At 53.6% G+C, this 22737-nt stretch overlaps 6 protein-coding genes across 6 annotated transcripts; 2 read left to right on the top strand and 4 right to left on the bottom strand.

Annotated features, from left to right (window-relative positions):
- Positions 1-520: 520 nt before the first annotated feature.
- On the bottom strand, positions 521-1501 carry CCOS01_07117 (uncharacterized protein; the record flags this gene model as incomplete). The annotated part of the gene is made up of 1 exon (XM_060455284.1): positions 521-1501. The coding sequence occupies one exon, from the start codon at positions 1499-1501 to the stop codon at positions 521-523; it is 981 nt and encodes a 326-aa protein (XP_060314984.1).
- A 1231-nt stretch (positions 1502-2732) lies between these two features.
- Positions 2733-6152, top strand: CCOS01_07116 (glycosyl hydrolase family 31; the record flags this gene model as incomplete). The annotated part of the gene is made up of 3 exons (XM_060455283.1): positions 2733-4131; positions 4184-5835; positions 5907-6152. 3 exons carry the CDS (start codon positions 2733-2735, stop codon positions 6150-6152), a joined length of 3297 nt encoding a protein of 1098 aa, XP_060314983.1.
- A 555-nt stretch (positions 6153-6707) lies between these two features.
- Positions 6708-7475, bottom strand: CCOS01_07115 (uncharacterized protein; the record flags this gene model as incomplete). The annotated part of the gene is made up of 1 exon (XM_060455282.1): positions 6708-7475. One exon carries the CDS (start codon positions 7473-7475, stop codon positions 6708-6710), a length of 768 nt encoding a protein of 255 aa, XP_060314982.1.
- Positions 7476-8227: 752 nt separating this feature from the next.
- Positions 8228-9524, bottom strand: CCOS01_07114 (methyltransferase; the record flags this gene model as incomplete). Its single annotated transcript, XM_060455281.1, has 4 exons — positions 8228-8729; positions 8784-8985; positions 9046-9063; positions 9263-9524. The coding sequence occupies 4 exons, from the start codon at positions 9522-9524 to the stop codon at positions 8228-8230; spliced, it is 984 nt and encodes a 327-aa protein (XP_060314981.1).
- A 5545-nt stretch (positions 9525-15069) lies between these two features.
- On the top strand, positions 15070-16323 carry CCOS01_07113 (glycosyl hydrolase family 18; the record flags this gene model as incomplete). The annotated part of the gene is made up of 4 exons (XM_060455280.1): positions 15070-15258; positions 15315-15546; positions 15610-16178; positions 16234-16323. 4 exons carry the CDS (start codon positions 15070-15072, stop codon positions 16321-16323), a joined length of 1080 nt encoding a protein of 359 aa, XP_060314980.1.
- Positions 16324-20496: 4173 nt separating this feature from the next.
- CCOS01_07112 (uncharacterized protein) lies at positions 20497-20976 on the bottom strand (the record flags this gene model as incomplete). The annotated part of the gene is made up of 1 exon (XM_060455279.1): positions 20497-20976. One exon carries the CDS (start codon positions 20974-20976, stop codon positions 20497-20499), a length of 480 nt encoding a protein of 159 aa, XP_060314979.1.
- Positions 20977-22737: the final 1761 nt, after the last annotated feature.

Genomic DNA, 22737 nt, shown 5'->3' with positions numbered 1-22737 from the left:
AATACGGACGGCACTCTCTCTAGGCAACAGTTATTGATACCACCGAGTCGACCTTTTTCCCGTCAATCTTTTACTTCTCTCTTCAACAGATGGTCCAGGGTGACAAGAACCCACCTATTATCACTGAGACAAAGTTGTAGGCTCAGAGTCGTTCATGAGGCTCAATTGACTACCAAGTACTTATTGCACGGCGTCGGCTACTGCTGATATTATCTAATAACTTGGTCCAACTTTGGCCATGAATGACTATTAACAGCAGATAATCGAGCCAATCGACGACATGAGACCGGTCTTCAAGAGATACAGAGCAGTATTCCTCGTCTCGACCGCCTCACAGGAACTCAGCCAAATCAACACCGAAACCGAATTAGCGTTAGGAGAATCACGTCTCCCAAGTACCTTACGTATCAATACTCCTCCTTTGGACGGTTTGAAGTAGACTTTCCGTAAGTTGTTGATATCTACGTGACCAGAGTACCAAGTCCAACACCTCTGCGACCCCGAACGATACGGGGTCTCTTCAAATCTCACGGCGTTTTCGAGGAGGGTCCTGTGCTTCCTCATGACCAGGCTCTGCCTTGATCCCCGTCACCATCTTGTCTCTCTCCCGCTTCAGGCCTCTTGGCTGATCGATGGTGATTTGCTGGCCAACTGAAATCGCGGGGAATATCTGCTGGAGTCCGTGTTGTATGATACCAAGATGCATAGGCATCTGTGTTTGGCCGTTTTCACCGTGGATGTTGAGGTCCAGTACCCTCGGTAAGACTGCCGAAGGCGAAGGAAGCCCTTTTCTTAAATTGGCCATGTCAGATTGTATGTTCCCGGAGATGGCCTGGCCTTGAGTCTGCTGCGCAGCCGAAAGTCCCGTATTTGAGGGCTTCAGATTGTGCTCCTGGAGTAACATCTGCGTCAGTCGAGTCTGTTGGGGAGCCTCCTTTCTCCAGAAATGACAGCCCGATGATGTCCACGTTACGCCCAATTCCTGCGGGCATCCCAGGAAATGTCGTGGCCATTTGTACTGATCACCTCCAACTTCGTACGAGAGTACGCCAAGACCCAAGTACAGGGCCCTGTTACCACCGGTTATGCCATATTTAGCCTCCGCCATCTCCTGGAACTCTTTAACTAATCTTGGAGTGTACGCCTCGAATCCAGGTGCCTTGGAGACATTTTGATGCTGACACCAACCCCCTAGTCGAGCGGCTTCCAGGCGTGTGAGAAGCATTACCAGCTTTGGGCTGTCTTCCCATGGCGATAGGGTCTTCTCTTTCCACGCAAAATGCTTGAGATACTCCTCATTCACCCAGTGACAGAGAAATGTGTCCGGCTTGGATGGCTGAATAATGTCAGCGAAGCACTTCGCCACAGCGGCATCGGTGAGCATTGTTTTGAGTGGCCAGGCCAGGAAGACGTAGTGCTTGGGCTCTGCGTACATATCCCGCGTCTCGATTTCGTTGAGAAACTCCAAGTAAGTTTTCGAAGAGCTCGGTTTTGTTTCCATTTCTTCTGGATTTTTTTATAAAGAATAGAATATGACTCAAGTAATGGCTTCCGTTGTTTTTCCTACAGATCTCACTGCTTTTCGATTGCTATTCTGGAGTATCTGGCACGAAGCATTGCGAGAGCGGATGATCTTTAACCACTGCGCAATGCTTTCTCCGGTAACTCTACGAATGTTCATACCCCAATGGCATTGGAGATACAGATTCCCAGACATTGCTTCTCAAGGTAGCGAAGGTTCGTGTCCGAACAACTAGCTAGCTATTTCAACCTCACAACTGCGGTTTCAACCTTGATGTCCCTATACCATTGACTGGCGACCCCATAGTCACGATTCGCCGGCGCATTGTATAGCAAAAGAAAAAAGGCTTCCCAAGGCAGCCGATAGGCTCCAGATTCATAGTCTTGTAAGAAGCTCATAACACTTTTTGCCGGACTCATATCTCATCTCGTAGACTACTGTCAGTTCCCTGAGTCAACATTACTTCAACGGTTTGTCATTGTATTCAGAAAACTGTGAATAGCCCGGGGAGTACCCCACAAGCCGGTGAACCCAGCAGTTTCTACTCACCTCCAAGAAGAAGAATCCCTAGCCAGCTAGAAGCCCCAATGGTTTGCTGCAAGGCGATGGAGCTCACAAGGGCAATTTCAGCGACTATTTTATCCAATCAGTATCTGTAGAGGCAGCACATTCGGGTATAAACGTGAGGTCGCGACAAGCAATTCACTTACACGCTGCCGGGCGCTTCTTCGGCGATCGACAACCCCATGGGACGATGTGAGATGGGGAGAGCCGCGCCGTCTGCGTAAACTCCGCAAGACTCCGCACATTTCCCCAACTTCTGGCGCCATTCCGTCACCACATACACCAACATTCCACCACGTTAGCTTCCTCTCCCATCCCACATCAACCGCTTCGCGATTAAGTTCGCACAAACTCAGGCCCTACGGCCAACCGTAGCTTCCTCTCTTTACCCCAGAGAACGATCTTTCCTCGGGGCTAACCGTCATTCCATCTCTCTCCCCCATCTTTACCCTCCGGCATTCGTCTCTCCCCTCCGCATTAGTCTGTGCGGGGAAGCTTAAGCTACACCGCAGTCTGGCCGACGATTTTCTTCTCACGATGATGATTCGTTTTCTTTCTTCCTGTAAGACCAATTGAAGCAGGTATTCGTTTGGTAATCAATTGACTGCGACTACAACGCTACACTACTCTCACTATCGGTAGAAAAATGACGCTCATCAACTGGATGGACTGGGGAGGATGGAGGGGTATAAGAACGGCGGCGGACGCCTTTGTCTCGACGACTACACTTTGTTGGATCGCCGCCTTCCTCATCTTCTCTCAGTGTCTCTGGATGCTCTACACCCGCCGCTCAAAGCAATACCCGAGCGAGAAAGGAGAGAAACGACACGACACACAGCGCAACAACGGCAACATGTTTACCCGCGTGCCCTTTCTCCTGTCGGCAGTCGCCATCATGGCGCTCTGCGCGATGGCGAGGGTCGCGGAATTCGGGAAGCCGTTTGCACGGCAGTACCTGGCCTCTACCACGATCAGTAGCGGCCACTCGCAGTTCACCGTCCCCGCGTCGGCAGACGAGGGAGCGCATCTCATTCCCAACATTGAGGACCCGGAGGCCAAGGACCCGCAGAGCGTATGCCCGGGATACACGGCTTCCAACGTCCAGACGACATCACACGGATTCACCGCCAACCTCGACCTCGCCGGCTCAGCTTGCAATTTGTACGGGAACGACGTCGAGGCTTTGACACTCGTTGTCGACTACCTCGCAACGGACCGTCTTCACGTACAGGTGTTGCCGCGGTACCTGGGTGCTGAGAACAACACTTGGTTCATTCTTCCTGAAGAGTTCGTCCCGAAACCCGCTGCAGACGGGAAGGCGAGCTCTGATGGCTCAGACAGCGATTTGGAGTTCAAGTGGGCAAACGAGCCCACTTTCGGCTTCAACGTGTCCAGGAAGAGTACTGGAGATGTTTTGTTCACGACCACAGGAACTAAGCTTGTATTTGAAGATCAATTCTTCGAGTTTGCTTCGCCGCTTCCTGAGAATTACAACCTGTATGGACTTGGTGAAGTTATCCATGGCTTCAAGCTGAACAACAATCTGACTCGTAAGTCTGTACAGGACCAAGGCGTACCAAAACTCACAGGAATAGGCACACTCTACGCGGCTGATGCCGGTGACCCAATCGATGGAAACATCTATGGCTCTCACCCGGTCTATCTCGATACCCGCTACTACCAAGTCGATGCCGATACCAAGTCGGCCGTCTACGTCGCTAATGCCACGGACAAGAATGCCGACTACAAATCCTACACCCACGGAGTTTTCCTCCGTAACGCTCACGCCCAGGAAATCTTGCTTCGGGAGTCGAACATCACCTGGAGAGGCCTGGGTGGCACCATTGACCTCTACTTCTACGCTGGACCGACTGCTGACGCCGTGATGAAGTCCTACCAGAAGACCACCGTCGGCTTGCCTGCCATGCAGCAGTACTGGACTTTCGGCTTCCACCAGTGCAGATGGGGCTATACCAGCTGGGACAACCTGCAGGAGATTGCAGATGACTTTGCCAAGTTTGAGATTCCTCTGGAAACTCTCTGGGGTGAGTTAACCCGTCTCAAAGTCGCCCACAATTCAGAACTAACTACTCCCAGCCGATATTGACTACATGAACCAATACCGCGACTTCGAAGACGACCAAAACTCCTGGGGCTACGAAGATGCTGCCCGTGTCCTCGGTAACCTGCACAAGAACGGCCAACACTTTGTCCCCATCGTCGATTCCGCCATCTACGCCCCCAACCCAGAAAATGCCAGCGATGCCTACCCAACATACGACCGCGGCGTCGAAGCCGACGCCTTCATGCTCAACCCAGACGGATCTCTCTACGTCGGCGCTGTCTGGCCCGGCTACACCGTCTTCCCAGACTGGGTCGGCGCCGTCTTTGGCCGCAGTAAGACGTTTGAGTGGTGGACCACCGAAATGGTGACCTGGTTCCAAAAGGTCGCCTTTGATGGCATCTGGATCGACATGTCCGAAGTCTCCTCCTTCTGCGTCGGAAGCTGCGGCAGTGGGAACCTCACCCTCAATCCCGTCCACCCTCCCTTCTCGCTCCCCGGCGAACCGGGCAACGAAGTCCTCCAGTACCCCGAAGGCTTCAACAAGACCAACGGCACCGAGGCCGCTTCCGTCTCCGCCCTCTCTGCCTCACTGGCAGCCGCCCAATCCACCTCCTCAACCGCAGCAACCTCAGCATCTGCCACTCCCACAACGACATCAACAACCTCATACCTCCGCACCAAGCCCACGCCAGGCGTCCGCAACGTTAACCACCCCCCCTACGTAATCGACAACATCCAAGGCGACCTCGCCGTCCACGCCGTCTCCCCCAACGCAACCCACCATGGCGGCACCCAAGAATACGACTTCCACAACCTCTTCGGTCACCAGATCCTCAACGCCACCTACAACGCCCTCCTCTCCGTCTTCCCCGGCAAACGCCCCTTCATCATCGGCCGCTCCACCTTCGCCGGCTCCGGCAAATGGGCCGGCCACTGGGGCGGCGACAACGCCTCCCTCTGGGCCTACATGTTCTTCTCCATCCCGCAGGCCCTGTCCTTCAGCATCTTCGGCGTGCCCATGTTCGGCGTCGACACGTGCGGCTTCAACGGCAACACCGACATGGAGCTCTGCGCCCGCTGGATGCAGCTCAGCGCCTTCTTCCCCTTTTACCGCAACCACAACGTCCTCGCCGCCATCCCGCAGGAGCCCTACCGCTGGTCCGCCGTCGCCGAGGCCTCGCGCTCCGCCATGGCCATCCGCTACGCGCTGCTGCCGTACATGTACACGGCCTTCTACAAGGCGCACACCCTCGGCGACACCGTCATGCGCGCGCTGGCGTGGGAGTTCTCCGACGAGCCCTGGCTCGCGGGCGCGGATCGGCAGTTCCTTCTCGGCCCGGCGGTCATGGTCACCCCCTGCCTCGAGCAAGGCGCCAGCACCGTCGGCGGTGTATTCCCCGGCGTCGGTAAGGGCACCGTTTGGTATGACTGGTATAACCAGTCCGCCGTCACCGGCGTCTCACCCGGACAGAACGTGACGATCGATGCGCCCCTGGGTCATATTCCGGTCTACCTCCGTGGCGGATACGTTATCCCGACGCAAGAGCCCGCCTTGACGACAACTGAGAGCCGGGCGAACCCTTGGGGTCTACTTGTTGCGCTGGACGGCGAGGGTGCTGCTGCGGGTAGCCTCTATGTTGACGACGGCGAGAGCTTGGAGCAAGAGGCTACTCTGACTGTAGAGGTAATGATTGTCCCCCTTCCATCACAGTTCAAAAACAAAGAGGTCAAAGTAGACGCTAACATGATGAACAGCTCTCCTCTTCCGACCAGTCGCTCAAGGCCACTCCATCTGGCGAGTTCAAGGACTCGAACCCGCTCGGAAACGTCACCGTTCTGGGAGTCCAGAGCGACGTTTCTTCGGTATCTCTTAATGGAAAGGCCCTGGACGGAGCGAATTGGTCCTTTGATTCGTCTTCTCGTGTTCTCCACGTCACTGGTCTGCAGTCTTTCACATCTGCTGGTGCATGGTCATCTTCGTGGGAGCTTACTTGGTCCTAGAAGCCTTGGGGTAAAATAGAACACACCTCGGGCTCGGATCTTTAGTATGTTGAAGAGTATCTAGATAATGTTGCGGTGCGTGGCAGCGAATGAGCAGTGGATGTCACACCAAAAAATGGTTAACTGTACCCGAAGACTGTAAATATCAAGAAGTAGCCGAAAAGAAGAAAAGAGATACTCGCCCCTTTAGCAAAATGAAACCATCTCAACGCTCAGAGGTCCTAGATTTACTGTATTGTTCAGTATCAAATGAAACCAAGTCGTGTGCGCTCATGGTAGTCATGACCAGCGCAAATGCAACTGCTACTCAGCGGCATTGAGTGAACAATGCTTAAGATCCCCGAATCTAGAGCAGTATTATCGATGTGAATAATAGAATTTGGTATCATTGAATACGTTACAGCCCAGCATCCGAGCAATGGTGCCACGTTCAGCCAGCTATCCCATAGCGGCCCCCAAGCCCTCGCAGACTTCACCCAACCTCGCAGTCCTAGTCGAAGCAGCAAAGTCGCACGTCCAGACATGCCCCCATCACCTCGTCCATCAAAGCCTCTCTCAGTGGCCACCACGTCCACGGTATCTCTTATTCCCGCCGCCGCGCCACCGGCCTCCACGACCACCATGCCTCCGATCTCCACCGTGCCCCCGATCATCATGCATATCCCGCTGCCTGTCCCCCCGATGCTGCTGAAACATCTCGCCCTCCTCCCTCTCCCCATCCTTCTTGATCTCCCCTTCCTCGCCCTCAACCTTGGCACTCGGCTTCTCCAAATCCGTCCTCCACCGCGGGTGCGCACCGTACTTGCACCCGGGACCCTCGGGGCAGAACCCGACGAGGTAATACACACATAACTTCCTCCTCACGTGCTTCTTGCTACACCGCGGACCGAGCGGACAGAAGCCCTTGTCGTAGTGCGGGCACGGCGGCAGCTTGGACTGCGGGTCAATGTGCAGATACAAACACTCCTCGCCGTTGGAGCAGTAGCCGTTGCGCATGAAGAAGTTACACTCGGGCATCTTGCGGAGGTTGTACTCGTGCAGGAACTCGCACGACTCGCCCTTTTTGCAGAGGCCGCGGAGCCAGTGCTTGCAGACCAGGGACGGCCCGCCCGTGGGGTTCGAGGAGCTGGAGGAGGCGTGGCGGTCCGGGCAGGCGGCGCCGAGGGGGCAGTGGCCCGCGAGGAAGGGCTTGCATTGCGGACGGTCCGAGGAGAGCTCGTGGCGGTAGGTTTGGCGGAGGAAGGGGGTGAAGGCGAAGGAGGTTGCTGTCGCGGCGTGGGTGAGGATGTGGTTTGTCTCTGGGCGGGGGGCGACGGCTGTCATGTTGGGTGGGTTGCTAGCGCTCCGGAGAGCTTGGGAGGCGTGGGCGGGCTTTGAGGATGTGTCGCAGTTCTGGCTCGCGAGTTGTCGTGGTGAGGATATTGTTTGTCGGGTCCACGTTAGGAGTGCTCGGTCTGTCGTCTAGATTGATCGCACCGGATTGGCATTCGTTGCTTAGCAAGGGTGAAATGAAAGTGGTAGCGTTTTCTGGAGTGGATTATTGTGGAAGGGAAGGTAGAAACACGACTTTAGCTAACGGCAGGTAGGTTGTCCTGGCAGCTTCGAAAGTTTGAATACCCAGATTGGCCAGAAGCTTCACCTTGCGACGCCAAAGAAATTAGTCAGCACCGAGAGCTTCTGTGGGTCAGGTCACATCATGCACGACCCAGACTGGGGTTACCTCGTCCTCTCTCTTTCTTCAACAACACATTACCTACCTTGGGCATAGTGAAAAATCATAATTCTTGCCCTGCAGGTTCAATTCCGCAGCCACGGTTTCAATTATGCAAGTATCGGTCTTCGGAAAGACCCAGACACGAAGCAAATTGTTGCTTATCAGGGTGAGCAGCTTGTGTGCTGAGCAAGTTCAACCTTGACATGATCAAGCAACATGTGCATTTCCGAATATCCTTTAGGGCTAGCTACGAAGTTCGATTTCGGCCATTTTCAAGATCGTCTAATACAGAGCTTTCTTAAAGTGTAATTGGCAATCAAATTCTATATGGGCGGAGAGTAAACCAGACTCTCCCCGCCTCTCAGGCCGCCTCATCGTCAGATGATCCTGCTTCAGGACCGTCATTCTCAGGCGCATCTTCAGGTTTCTGTGCGTACCAGAAGTACTGATTCATGTAGCGATGCGCGCTCCTGTCTTTGATGGCCTGTCTGAGAGTCGCCAGCCATACCTGCCTCTCAACCGCCTCAATACCCAATGCCTCAAAAGGCTTACCGACAAATGCTGCAGCGACGCCGCTGAGCGCTTCTTGCATGTATTTGCCAACGAGACGCAAGGTAGGATCCTTTGGCCAGGTGCCAATGGGGCATTTCTTCACCTCGCATTGGATGTTCTTGAAGCCGGCTGCTTCGAGCCGGGGCTTCATGTCGCGAGCATTATGGAACTGAAGGCCAAAGAGGCTGAAGGCTTCGTTGCCCATTTCCCAGAAGCGTTTGACCGTGTCATCTTCTGGAACGGTGCCGTCGTCGCACTGGACTTCTCCATGGAGCTCCTGAAATTCGATCCAGCCGCCGTTCTTCAAGTGCCTGTATGCGAGTTTGAGAATCATATCTGACGAACATTCATGGGCCTTTACTTACTTGTACGAACTGGCAATGACTTTGTCAATTTTCTTCAGCGACATTCCCATCATGCGGAAGTGGACCAGGTCAAAGTTGTCGCCATTCAGCCAATCATCCTCAGCATCATCCACGAGGAACTTCACGTTGGGGGGAATCCACCCCGGCTGGATTGGTGACAGGTCGATGCCCAAGACTGTGGTCGTAGGGAAAAGGTCGGCGACTCAAATCAAAGGTTAGCCCTCAGGAGCTACCTCTCGTTATCAGGAAGATATTAGATCACCTTCGATGGCCCAAATGCCTAGAATGTTTTGTTAGCTGGAATTTTGCAATAACAATTTCATCAAGAATTACTTGCCAGTGCCTGTTCCAATATCGATAATCTTGTGAGGATTGTCTCCAATTGGTGCATAGAACAACTTTCCGTCCTAAGATCGGCATCACAAGGTCAGTTTACATCCAGAAGGCATGATTCTTCACGCCGCAGAAAACACTCACACAGAGTTCAAGATTCATCACATGCTTCATGTTCTCCCGGCCCTGCTCCTCGTCATCATTTGGCAAAGGATACCGGCCATGGCGGTAGCTGTGGTAGCGACGTCCATTGTCGTACTCATGAGAATAGACGCTGGAGGTAACGGAGGCCGACTCGACGGAAGACACATCCCAGTCCACAGGGTCGAATTCGTCTTCATCCACAGGCCCCGCGGCCGCTTCGATGATGGCGGGGTGCTGAAGAGCGGGATTGGCGTTGTTCGACATGGCTCCAGATAACTGTCCGGTCCAAGGGGTGTCCTCGAAGCTAATGGGCGGAAGAGAAGCAGGGGATCCCAGGCTCGAGTCAGACACCACGGAAGCTATGCTTAGCACTAATGCGCACCGTAGAGCAAATAGCGCCTGGCGACTTGGCTGCGCTGTATATGGCAAACAGTGATACTTGGTGGAATTTTGGAGTTTTGGTAACCTCTAAAGTCGCATGGAACCAGGAGAAACGACGAGATTGTCAAACTTATCACCGCAGTAGAAATTGAGACCTCGGAGACTCGGAAGAGTGGGAGAGCCGGGGGTATCCTGAAGAACAACATGTGTTCTGTTGGTTCCATCTCACCCGGTTATGGACCTGTCCCCATGTTACCGAGTGAGGAGACGCAGCAGTATCAGGCAATGCTCCAACGGACAAGAAACACTTCATTGGGTGTCGGCCGAGGTTTAGATCAAGGGGCAGCAGAGATTGGTAGGTGAGTGACATGAAGACAGGGGGATATGCTCCGCTTTTGCAAGCCAAGCGGCACAGGATAATGTTTGTCCAGGAAAAACGAATAAAAAGATGTGACAGACCGGGCCTGATGGAAGAACTGTACTGAACAGTGGGCTCCAGACAGCCGTTTTCCGGCGAGCTGCATGGTAGCTATTATGATTTTCCGCCATGAAGGGGTTGGGAACTCTGAATAAGAGCATCGGACGGGGTTCGCGTTGATGATAGGTATGGGAGTGAAGTCGAAAGCAAGCTATGATTCGGATTGGCAGCGGCCCATGCTATTAAAACGCACGACCACGGGAGGAAAAGGGCGCGAATAACTTGTAGTATTTATTGCAGCATCTAGGGTTCGTCACGGCCCTATCTCAAGATTCCCGGGGCTGAGCCCCTCACGTTGGAGCCGGAAAGCAGATGACACTGGAGGAAACTTGTCGACGGGCATTAGGTTGCAGAGAAGAAAGAGGAAACAGCGGTTGCCAAGTCTTCAGGGCACCGTAAAAGGTACGATTAGGTCAGGTAAGGTTGTCCGAGCTGGCATCCTAAAAGATCGGGGAGCGTCCAACCAAATATCAGCGAAAATTTGTCGCCAGATTCAAGCGGTTGGATGACCCCTCATGTTCTTGCTGAGCCGGCCCGTTGCGGTCACGCAATCAGGAAATGCAACCTCAGAATTTAGGTTTCTGCTATTCGTAGTGCCCCTGCAAAGAACATACAATGCCTACCATCTGAAGTTGAACCGTTTCGGGAACACATTTGACGCAGACAAAGGCGAGAACCTGCCAGAACCTGCCAGAACCTACGTTAGGTAAGGTGACTGGAAGTGTACGACAATGTAAGGTGAGGGGGAAGGTGCCTACCATATTGAGGCATGCTGAAGAAAGAGCCCGTTACCAAGGAAGTCAAGCAGGAGGGCACGTGGAGGGATAGAGGGAAGGAATAACGCGTCCATTGAAGTCTAGTAGGGAGGACCCACCTTCTTCGGCCGTCGTTTCCTACAAGCTCGAAATGTTCCTAGGGTTCAAACAATTGATCCATCACGAACGGCTTAGCTCAAGAACGTTGACCCAGCACGCAGAATGACATGCGCCTTCCTTTTTCTTCTTTTTTCTTTTCTTTCTTCTCTTGCATTTGACCCCATCGCCGGCTCCTTTGTCCCAGATGGAGGAGGGGCCCTGCTGGCCCGATAGCTCCTCGTTGCATCCAAAGGTACCTTCAGTGTAAGGTATTGAGTTTATTTCAATCCCGCCCTTTACCCAATCGCTTAACTTGCTCCAGTATTCAAGTATCTTCATTAGGTAAGTACCTAAGTCGAGGAAGACAAGTTGAGGTACGCACCTGCCGGTCCTGCCCACCTGCCCACCTGCCCGAGAACTCGAGGTGTCGAGACAGAGATGGACCCGGCCTGCGGGACTTACACCTTCCCAACTTTCTTTCCTCCGAAGTCCAAACTCCAACCTCCTCCTTCTTGCAGCTGCAGGTGTGGAAAGTCACACCTTGCAGGCAGGCGGAGACCAACCGGACCCTTGGCCTCCTTCTACAATACTCCGTACCCGACTTGCCTACGGAGTACTGTGCCTTCAGGTTCTGGCATTTGGGACATGGAATGAAGTGGGAGCAAATCCAATGACCCCGCACCCTTGGCCTTTGGCCGATGAAATGTTTGCTCCAACAACGCCACAAATCCAACGACATCGTTTTTCTTTCGCTCTCTCCTCTTGCGTTTCTCTGCCGTGCACCTGTCTCCTCCCGCCTCCTTTCAAAAGCGATTCCAATCAATAGCTTACCTAGTCACTCTTCAGACTATTTGTCCCGTCGCCTTCCCCCCCTCATTTCCACTCGCAGGCACCAGTTGTTATAGCGCGCTTCTGCCATGTTTTCACCTGCCATACCGCCAAATTTAGAGACGTGCGCCTTGCCCTCGTTCTAACCAGGCCGGAAGCGTCTTGGCGTTTCTTCAACCTCGAATCTCTGACATGCTTCGCTCCGATACGGAGGAGACAGAACGCACAATACGATGCCTTCTTCAGACCCTGACTAGAGTTTGCCCGGGATCCATCGACTTGTGCCCTCATGGCATCCAATGGCTGAAGCCGACTACTGCGACTGACTTACATATGGAGCCCTGCTCGCATATCTTCGTACGTACAGACACCAAAGACAGGGTGCTGCGTGGGCACACGAAATGCCTACGGTAGGGTCACAGAACCACATCACGGATCAACGTTTGAGACCTCTATTTCACTCTTGATCTGCATGCCAGAGACAGTATGGGCACACACAATACAGACGTCCTCTTATAGCACTGTGTCTTTCGTGGGCCCATACGACTTGTCCGGCGACGCAACTCGACAAGACACGACCAGTGCGCCGGACGCACATCAAAGACAGCACCTCCATGTCCGCTTCGTCGTCGACTTGCCATTGGCCCCGAATGGCACCAACAATGGGCAAACAAGACAACAATCCGCCCTCGCATATCAGTCACACCATGCAACTGTCGCCTATTCATCGATACCCAACTCGGCCATCCCTCATGCAATGACCTCATTTATCCAAATCGTCGGATTTCCCAACAGTCAGGGCCGCTTCCGATGTTCCGTCATGTGCTGCCAGCGTGGCATGCAGTCCTTCTGCACCCATCCTCCACCTCAACCCATCGACTCTGTCGGCTGTTTCCATCGTTTGGTGGGGCACATCACGCAGCCAAGCTGCTGCTACATGTCCCCCTCGACGACCCCTCCCCTGCCCATCAACTCTCGCAACTATGCTACTGGTCAAATCGCACACAGAGACGGCCGTCCTGAGAGACACAATTCCAGTTTGTCACTTATGCTCAAACCTCGACGCAGACGCTCCCTCTGCCCAGCCCGGCTTGCTCGACGCTCAACTTCACCGCCTGAAGTTGATTCTCCTTGCGTGTCCGTGTGTGATTCACTGACCAGCCCCCGGCCTACCGGCGCAGGAGCTGGGATCTACCCACTTCAAAAACAACAGACACCGCCGTGCCGCCCGAAGGTTTCAGTGCATATCGATTCGCCAGTCGATCCACTCTTTGCACGTCAGTGTGATGACCATTGTCTGTAATGGCTCAATTCAGTCCATAGCGAATTCGGCCCTCGCTCATCCGGCCACGGGCAGCAACTGACCCTGGGAGATCGGGAGCGAGTGCGGGATACACTCCTCGGAAACGTCGGTGGGAGCGTGGCACAGCATGCTACTCGGCCCATCGCAGGGAAGCAGGTTGTTTTAGAGTTTTGGTACACCACAGCAGAAATACCGCCTCGCTGTCTTGCCGCACGTCTCGTCGTCTTAGCCTGGCAACGCCTCGTGGATTCTCCAGCCATGCTTTCTTTTTTCCAGGCCGGTTGCCCTGCTTGGTTGCCTACAACTAATACGGTACTCCTTACCATGGATTCGATCAGTTCTACAGCTCGAAGCCACATTCAGGGACTGGGGTATTTTCCCCAGCCTCGGCATCCTGGCTTCGAAGGCTTCTCACCTTTAAGCGACAATCTCCCCCAGGTTACCAGAGATATCAAATGACCGAGGAATGACCATCGGGTTCCAATGTCGCTTCGTGGCTGACGGTGGCGCTTTCCAGAGCTAGTCGGAAATAACAAGCATGTCTCGAATCTGGTTCCAAGTCTTCTGCCAGTTTCATGCCGAAATTAGTCTTGCTGCAAGTGTTCATTCACATCGCTTCTTTCCGTGGTTCGGCAACCTGATCCGGTTATGGCAATATCAACGTCCGTGTGCAAGAGCCGAACGAACTTCCTACGCAACGAGGCTGGATGGCCGGCCGTGGAGCACTCAAGATCCTCCTAGAGCGTACCTAGTTTGCCGACCAGCCCGACGTCTGATTGTCAGAGAAACAGGCACCACAACTGCTGAGCCCATCATTGCAGCTCGCTAGACCAAAGCTCTCCCCCGCTATTGCCCTGCCGCCCTGCCGTGGGCACAACGGCGATGTTCGCATTGGCGACCGAGAGTAACCACGGCAGGAATGCGGCTGTTCACTACTCTGCTCGCGCCTGAACAATAACACAACAAGGCACGGACATGGGCGTCGAGAACTTTTGGGGCGCTGGCCTGGTTCCCTAGGACCTAGGTACATCACAGCTAAGACCCGCATGCAAGGCCGGGCGAGCGTGGAGAATCCAGCTGGAAGACGCAGAAGAAGTGGACGAACAAAAACGAGGAGGAAGAGGAAGAAGGACCAAAGTAGCGGTGCGATGTGCAGGGATCATTCCTGTTCGTTGCAACCCTGATCGTCAACTGCCGCCAAGGGTCGGTGGTCGTGGCCGAAGGCCGGCTTTGAACTGAGGGAACAGACTCGCGCTGGTGCTAACTCACAGACATAGAGAAGAGAGAGTCAGGACGCCGACGAGCGAGCGAACTAATCAAAACAACGGCGCCAGTGGCCGGGCATGGCCGCCCTACTATTACGATGCCTTGCAATTTGGCTTTGGCAGCCATCTCCTCATCCTTCTCCGCCTCTTCGTCTCTGGTACATGGACGTTTCTCTCACTCGTCCAGATCTCTCATATATGACTTGACAAAAAGTCTCAACACCATCCATCCCCCTGCAAGCGCAAATGCATCCAAGTACTCACTCCCTTCGCACCCCCCCATGATCCATCCTTCACCCCCAACCCAATTATGTCATGCATCATGGCTTCAAAGTATCCTGGACCCTCTTGTAATTTTGATACCCGTCCCTTGGTCTCCACCGCCTCGAACAAGGCCTTATACTACCTTGCCCGTCCCGCGTTCGCTCACCGTCGCATTTGGCTTGTCACTCCCGTGCTGCGGTGTCTAGCTAGATATATAGACACTTCTCCATGCTGTTTGGAGCCACAGAGGTTCGCGCTTGCTGCCTGACCGAACAGCTCATTGCTCAAACATGCAGCTTTGGGTTCAAGTCCTTTTCTTCATATACTGTCCTTACTACCGTTCCCTTGTCACATTGACTGCCAGAGTTGCTTTTCTTTCCGACTTTTCGAACCCTGCCCCTCTTTCTTGAACAGTCTTATGGCAACCAGAGTCAAGATGAGTTCTTCATCGTCTTCGCGCAAGTCGCGCAGAACAACTAGCATCTCCAACGTCATGTACACCAACGCGGTCTACTTCCCCAACGAACGGATATACCAAGGCGACACGCCGGGCGCCATGAACTATGGCTGCATCAACCATGTGTATTACGCCTTTGCCAATATCTCGCCTGATGGAGGTGTTTTCGTGAGTATACCCAGTTCCGCTGTTCGTATGAGTTGACTAACTAACCCTTGGATAAGCTGAGCGACGAGTGGGCCGATGCCCGCGCACCAGTCGATGGCGTCCAGGGTGGCCTAGGGTCTCTCATGCACCTCAAGCAGAAGCATCCCCATTTGCAAGTGATTCTATCCATCGGGGGCGGCAATTCCAGTGCCGTGTTCCCCGTGATAGCTGCGAACACACTCTACAGAGACAACTTTGCCCGGTCTGCGAGAGGCCTGGTCGACGCGTCGGGCTTGGATGGCATTGATAGTGAGTTTGCTCGATTCTTCCTGCCTCTGCATTAGTGTTTTGTTAGCTCACATCGTCGATCAGTTATGTGGGAGTATCCTTGTGATTCTCAGCAGGGCCACCATTTCCTGGCTCTGTTGGCGGCTGTTCGCCTTCATATGCCCGAAAGTCATTATCTCCTTACTGCTGCGTTACCTGCCAGCCGAGCGATCTTGCAATACATCGATCTGCAACGAACGGCCGACTACGTCGACTACCTCAACCTCATGGCGTACGACTTCGCCGGCACGTGGACACACAGAAGCGGCCATCACGCGCAATTGTATGCAATGAGCAAGGACGAAACCTCGGGCGCATCAACCGTGCAGTATCTGGTCTCGCAAGGCTTTCCCTCGCAAAAGATCCTCCTCGGCATTCCCCTCTACGGTCGCAGCTTTCTTCATGCCACTGGGCCGGGACAGAAGTTCAAGGGAAGTGGCGGGAGCAATGGGACATTCGAGTACAACCAACTTCCCCGTCGGGGGACGAAGGAAGTCATTGACAAGAAGTCTATCGGGGCCCAATGCGTCGGAGCAGATGGCGGCTTCGTCACTTATGATAACCCCGATACGGTGAAGATGAAGGCTGCATTTTGCAAACAGAAGAGCCTAGGAGTATGTTTTGCCCCAATCATACCATGCAATGATACATGTGCTAACGAGTTGATAGGGACTATTCTACTGGAGCGGACCAGCAGACGCAAAGGAGAGCTCACGGAGTCTCATAGCCACCGGATTCAGAGCTCTGCATAGTTCCTGATGGGCTAATTTTCCTCAGAATGGATCACCTAGAGTGCGTCCAAGACATTCAGCAACAGTCCGCCGACACGTGTCGGCAAACCTCGGCCTCACGGGCCGGAAGGCAGTGACAGACAGACGATAATTGCATTTGCGCGGAGTAAGGGGATCGACAGCATCTGACAAGGGGGGCGACATGGCGTTCTTTTTTTTTCCTTTTAATTCGGCGACCTGCATCACGGTCTTGTTTCTTACTCGATTTTCGACATTTGCTCAGTTTTTACGAATGATTCCCCCTTGGATCTTTTTGATCGACGCATCAACAGGCGGCGGCGGCATGACTGGATTTTTGGGGGCGGGGAAAGGACACTTAAAATTTTGGGGCGGCTGATGATATCCCACGCGTGGACCAGGGGTGGCGGTGTAGCTGACTTTGCATGGCATCATATGGCTTCTCACGATTTCTCTACCCTCACGACGGTTTTGCATCATGACTCATATTATAGAAGAGAGCGAGATGAGGAGGGTGTGGCATTGGGCGGAAATATCTGGTGGATGGGAAACCAAATTTGTATTTCTTGGTAGGCGTCTGGGCGCGTGGGACGCCGTTGACTCGCGTGGGCGACTCTGGTCTCTCAGTCTCTCACGGGCTCTTAGGACGAGAAAGCCGGAGGCCTGGAGCAAATTCAATGGAGCACACAGAGACCTTTTTTTGGTTCAGAATTTCTGCCCCTCCTTTAACAATCGTGAGATTTTTTGTGTGTGATGGGTTGTGGGTTGCAGTGCTGCAGTATTGCACCCACGCACGGCATTGTAGGCTTGTAGCAGTGGGCGGTCGTCCCTCATGGAGGGGTCTTTGAGGGGCACAAGGGCACCGAGGGGAAGTCCCCCTCGGATGGGCCAAGAAGGAGTGGTGTGGAGGGTCTTGATGTGAGGTGGGTGTGTGGGTAATCATTTTCTTCTGCGGGCAACCATTTTTTGCGTGGGTGTGCGAGTGAGGCAACCCACGCAGATCGGCGCGGGGCAATGATATTCTTACTGTACGTACGTCCGCAGTACATACTGTCGCGATGCCTCCAAGTGGGAATTGGGAGAAGTTGCTCCAAGTGGGAAAATGGAAGGGCAACAAGGGATACGATACCCATACCGGTACCACTTGGAGGGGGTCGGATCATGGATGGGAGGTGAAGGGGGGCGGCAGCAGGGCAGCAGGGCAGACTTCGCAAAAGGGAAACAGCCGGGGTGGGGAAAGCCCGCTGGATCGGAGCCCACTCCGAGATACGGGAGACGGAAGCGATTCGGTAAGCCGTGTCTGGGCTGGGGGTCTGCGCGACCGCAGGCATACTGCGTACCGTTACCGTACCGGGTGAGGTGGGAGGGAAGAGGGGGGGGGGGGGAGAGTGCAAGGGCCAATCCAGGGTTTCTTGTTTGTCGATCAACAACCAGGATATTGTACGGGATGTGTGTGTGTGACCGTGACGGTTGACAGAGTGTGAGAGCCACCATTGCTATTCTGGAGTTTAAGCGTGGATTTCGCTCTAAGGTAATGGAATTGGAGGACGCTGGCAAGCTGGGTGCTACGGCATGCGATGTACGCTAGGGTGGGGGGACTACCGTGCAGGTATATCCAATGGAGGGTTGGTGGTGGTGGGATGGAGAACCATGCAGCTCGACCGATTCGGAATGTGATTCCATCATTGTCAGCCCGTTCGCCGTGCCCGTTTCTGCGACCTCTTGTTGTTTACGGGCGTTGTAAGAACGCTCACTTCCCTTTTTTGAGATGCAGCGTGTTGCTAACTAAGGTAGTTAGTAGGTCTATTTGGTAGAGGGGTTTTACTCTTTTGGGATCTTTCGTATTCATTCCATGTAACATCCAATCCAATGGAAGTACAGAAAGGTCAGTCAGATATTGTGATACCGAAAGGTGAATGTGAACCAAGTAAAAAAGTGGGTGGTGTGTCTGAGCTGGTAATTCTTCGGTATTTCTTGCTCCCGACTTCATGTGGCTTTTTGTCGTGTTGTGACCACATACACACACCCACACCCTGGCCTGTTTGTTGGCCTAGCTTGACTTGCTGTCACAGATGGCTGAGTTTCTTTTCTAATTGATTCAGCTGTGTTGGTTCGACATGAATTTGGATGGGAATTAGATCAATCGTATTTTTCCTGCACATTCAGGACAAATATGTGGGAGAGAGTCATGGTCCTGCATATGAGGCGCGCATCAACACTTCTTCATTCGACGGGGTGTCAAGAGAGCCCTGCTGTGCTGTAGGATGTGTTAGGATGTTAAATGCGTGCGCATGCGTGTCTTTCGCGGTGATGAATCTGCAATTCCCATTCGGGATCACCCAGACGGGGTTAAATGTGAGAGGTTGGATTTCGGGGGAGAAGAGGGGTGTGGGCGTCGAGTGGTACCCAATGGGAGAATGCAAGCCAGGCTGCTCTGTCGATCGGAAATACAAGAGATTGAAAAGATTGGTTGCTATTCGGGGGTTTTCTTTTCCAAGTTTTCGTCTTGTTGTCGTGCTTCTGTCCTATTTTGCCCGTAAGGACGGTGTGCTTATTCTATTTGCCCGATTGAGGACGTCGGCCAAGTAGGTATGCGTTGTACCTTACCATATGTAGTCGCCGCCAAAGTCACAACCAGGGGTTGGGTTACAACACACTAGAAGAGAAAGTTCCATCAATATTTTTTCTCAAAAGTGACTTATCCCAATGCTGTTCCAACGCAACAGTTGAAATCTGACCAGAGACACACCACGGTGGGTGATACAAAGACTGCGGGCTGCTGCATCGGGATGGTGTGTAATGGCTTGACAGGGGGCATGGTTCACTTTCAGGTTCGGATTTTGAGTGCACAGCAGGCTCCAGATGGGATTCTTGGAAACGAAGGGGGGGGTAGCAGAGATGACGGCAGAAAGTGGGTGTGCTGCACACGTGGGTTCACATCACGGGAACAGGTACGGGGTCGTGCTGAACCAGACAGTCCACTGTCGATGACGATGGACTCTCGCCTAGTGAATTCATGGTCCCGAATAACATGGGTGTCGGTGAAGGGATGAGGTGAGATGAGGTGAGATTCCTCGACGAGAATCAATGTTGCGGTGTGTTTTGCGGTCTGGATCATGCTTCATGTCCAGAGTTGTGGTGTGGTGTATCAGCGACGGAGTAGTCGGGACGCTGGGGCACTTGGGGTGTCGGTGTGTGCTAATTAGTGTGCCTCGTGGGAAAACTTGTTCGTGGCTCGGTTTCTGCTCTTAGTCACGGCTACCATCTTCAGAGGTGTTTCTAGCCTTTTGGGCCGGTCCCAGGCGCAATCGTCTTACGTGCTAGTTTGTCGATGGCGTCGTCTTAGGTCCAGGGGGATTGGGGAGCCGTGACGACGACGGTATGTTTGAGGCCCGATATAGCACTCGGGCTCTGACGCGCGCCTCCGCCCGGGAAACTTGATCAAGGGACGCCTCGTTTCTGTCCGTCGTGCTTTTCAGGCCCATCAACCCGTACTGCCCAGGGTGGCTTCCTTCAGCTCCTGACGCTCTTCTTCTGCGTGAGGCTGCCTGGCTCCTCACTAGCCTCGACGAAAGCAACGCCTTGAATTCATCAAGGGTATGGAAGGCACCCAGCATGCCCGCCTAGCACGAGAGCGGGAAGCCGATGCGGCGCACTGACTCGAGAGAAGGCGGGTTAAGTTAGATGGCCTCGATTGTGTTTTGCTTTTTTCCACGTGGGAGAAGGGCGGGCCGCCTTGGTCTGGCAGCGGTGCAGAATCTCTGGTTTCTTTTTCCTTCCCGAGATGCGACGGCGCCGTGTTGGAGAATGAACGGCGCGCTTTTTTGGTTTGGTAGTATTGTGGTAGAAGTGGAGAGCGTCCGTGTCCGTCATGGCCGCCCGGCAGGCAAAGTGCGGTGTGTTGTAGAAAGTGGTTGAGTGGGCATCTTTGGACGTCGGGCGTTGGCCGCCCCGGCCGATTGCGGGATGGCGGGGATGAGGGATGAGAGGAGGGGGGAGACCACAGGATCTACGGTGCTTCTCGGGGTTACGAGGGTATGAGAGGCCCAAGAAAGAATGGGAGGGGGGGCGAGGGAGGGGCGGATTTGCCCAGATTTACATGACTCGGTTATCGGGGTTGAGCCTTGACGGGATGATGTGCTTTTTGCTGAAGAATTTCCTCGGGAAGACCAACCCGGAATGCTTAAAACGACGTATGCGTGACGGGGACGTGGCAGGTGATATGGCAGGTGACAATAATGGGGCGATATAGGGCAGGGGAAATGCTGACTTGCGGCACAATGGAACCTGTTGGAGCAACAAGTCCATTGTCAGACGTGAGGAGCTGGATGCCTGCAACAAAGGTAACTAGTGTCTGTTTCCATGTTTGCGCCGGCTTGCAAGCAAGCCTGAAAGTGCAGTGAAATGGCTCGTAACCGAGGTACTTTGTGCTGACTGCTGTGTAATCTGTTTCTAGGCTCCCGTTCGCCTCCGGAGTGACGACGCCAGGAGGGTCGGATCGGAAAGATCGGGGGTCACGGGGGGCGGCGGGGATATTGGGTTGTGCCGAGCAGAACCGGGCGTGGGGGCCCTTCTCGAGGATATCGGGAGGCTGGGCTGCTCGGTCTCGGGAGACACGCTTGCCGCAAAGACCGAGATGGTGTCGATTTGAAACGGAGTGCATGTGAACGCCTCGCCCTGACAGAGTTCTGACAAGTCAGACAAATGTGTTCGTCACCAGTCGTTCTAGACTGGTGCCATAAGCGGCCGCATGAGCGAGTGTCCCCAAGCATCCTTCCTGGCTGACGACTCTAGCCAGGCGACAAAGTTGACGTTGAATAGGTGGTGGTGTCCGACTGTCATCCGTCGTCTGATGTTAGCCGCCATGGTTGGTCAGTTATCAGATCGAGACATCCCTGAAATGGTGGGCAGAAACTTCGACTATCGAAACATGCGTTGGTCCGTTGTTTGGAGGCCCGTGGCTTGAGTCGGGATATCCAAGCACCAGGCAATACGGCAAATGGCGAGCCGCGTTATCTGCTGGCTGTGGTCTCCAACCGATTTGTGTGGCAAGGAAAGGGGGTTGTAATTTATCGTCTTTCCTGTTGGCTACTCATGCGAGTAGAGATTGATGCGACACGAGCCTTTGCAAGTGGCTGGAGAGCTCCAATGTGTTGGCAGAGTAGCACCTCATCTCCCAGGAACCCCCACCATGACATGAGTTGGAAGACATGGCGCACCCCAGTCTATAGGTTGTGGCGTTGCTTCCAGCAATGCGGATTTGGGTCGATAGAGTTCCAATTGCCCTTTGTCGCGATGACATGGAGGTACTTGCAATGGATTCGACATGGATTGCAGGATGTATTCGAGAAGTTTGCCATATTGGCTCATATTGGCTTCCGAGTCGTCAGCGATTATAGCATCTGTTTCCTCTGTCGAACCTTATCCGTAAGGGTTGGACTGGAATGACGATAAGCCCATGATCAATTTCTTCGACGTGGCAGCGAAACAGTGCGGATGAGTCTGGCTTTAGTTAAGATGAGCTTGACGCACTCTGAAGAAAGCTGTTCAACTGCCTCCTAGGTTAAGCCAACGCAATAGCCCGCTTGGAGGTAGTTCAAATTACCGTCTGACGAGATACCGTATTACGGAAAGCCCTAGAAACATACCAAATTCGTCAATGTGGCGTGTTCCTGAAGGTTGGGCCGCTAGTTTGTGGCACAGAAATTCGTCGCACGCCGAGTTTTTTGTGGATAAATATTTAAATATTCTGTGGTCGTTTGTTTTGACTGTGTGCAGACCAGGGCATATCGTCATTGAAACGGCGTGGAGGTGGCGAGAAGGAGACATAGACTGAGTGCATAGTACTTCGTTCTCATCTGCCCAGGATAGCAAGCAATGCATGCTTATCGCCAAAGAAACGGTGCACGAGAAGCACGACGGAGAGACCTCGTGGGTAAAAGATTGTAAGAGGAAGTGTGCTTGTTGTAGAAGTGAAGAAGAGAAGTTGCTGCGGCCAGTACGTATTGCACGCGCCAATGGCCGATGTTATCCCAATATGATTACACAGTCAGGTACTACTAGGTAGGTAGGTACCTTAGGTAAAGTAAGGCAGGCATCATGCAAGGGCTAAGGTAGGTAGGAGCGATCCATGTCTACCCGGCCTTGATCCTTTCCGCATCTGAACGTCGTCTTTAGGTTTGCTTGAAGAAGGGAACAAAATTCGACCTTTCTTTCCCCAGACTTTTTCGAGGTGGGCCGATCTAGAAAAAAAGGGACTGCACAGCGTCTGCCGCCTGCCGCCTGCTTCCAGAACCTGAGGAGCTTCTCGGAGCGTATTCCGATTGGTCACGGTAGGTCCCGTCGCAGATCCCCCTGCGTCCTGTCCTAACACGTGACGCCATTTCGACTCGGAGCTCCCAAGACACGCAGCTCAACTCTTCAG

Source organism: Colletotrichum costaricense (assembly GCF_030867565.1).
Source record: "Colletotrichum costaricense strain IMI 309622 chromosome Unknown Scaffold_6.1, whole genome shotgun sequence".
NCBI classification, from domain to species: Eukaryota; Fungi; Ascomycota; class Sordariomycetes; order Glomerellales; family Glomerellaceae; genus Colletotrichum; species Colletotrichum costaricense.
Note: the sequence above shows the minus strand (reverse complement) of the source record. Positions and strands in the feature narration are given on the sequence as shown.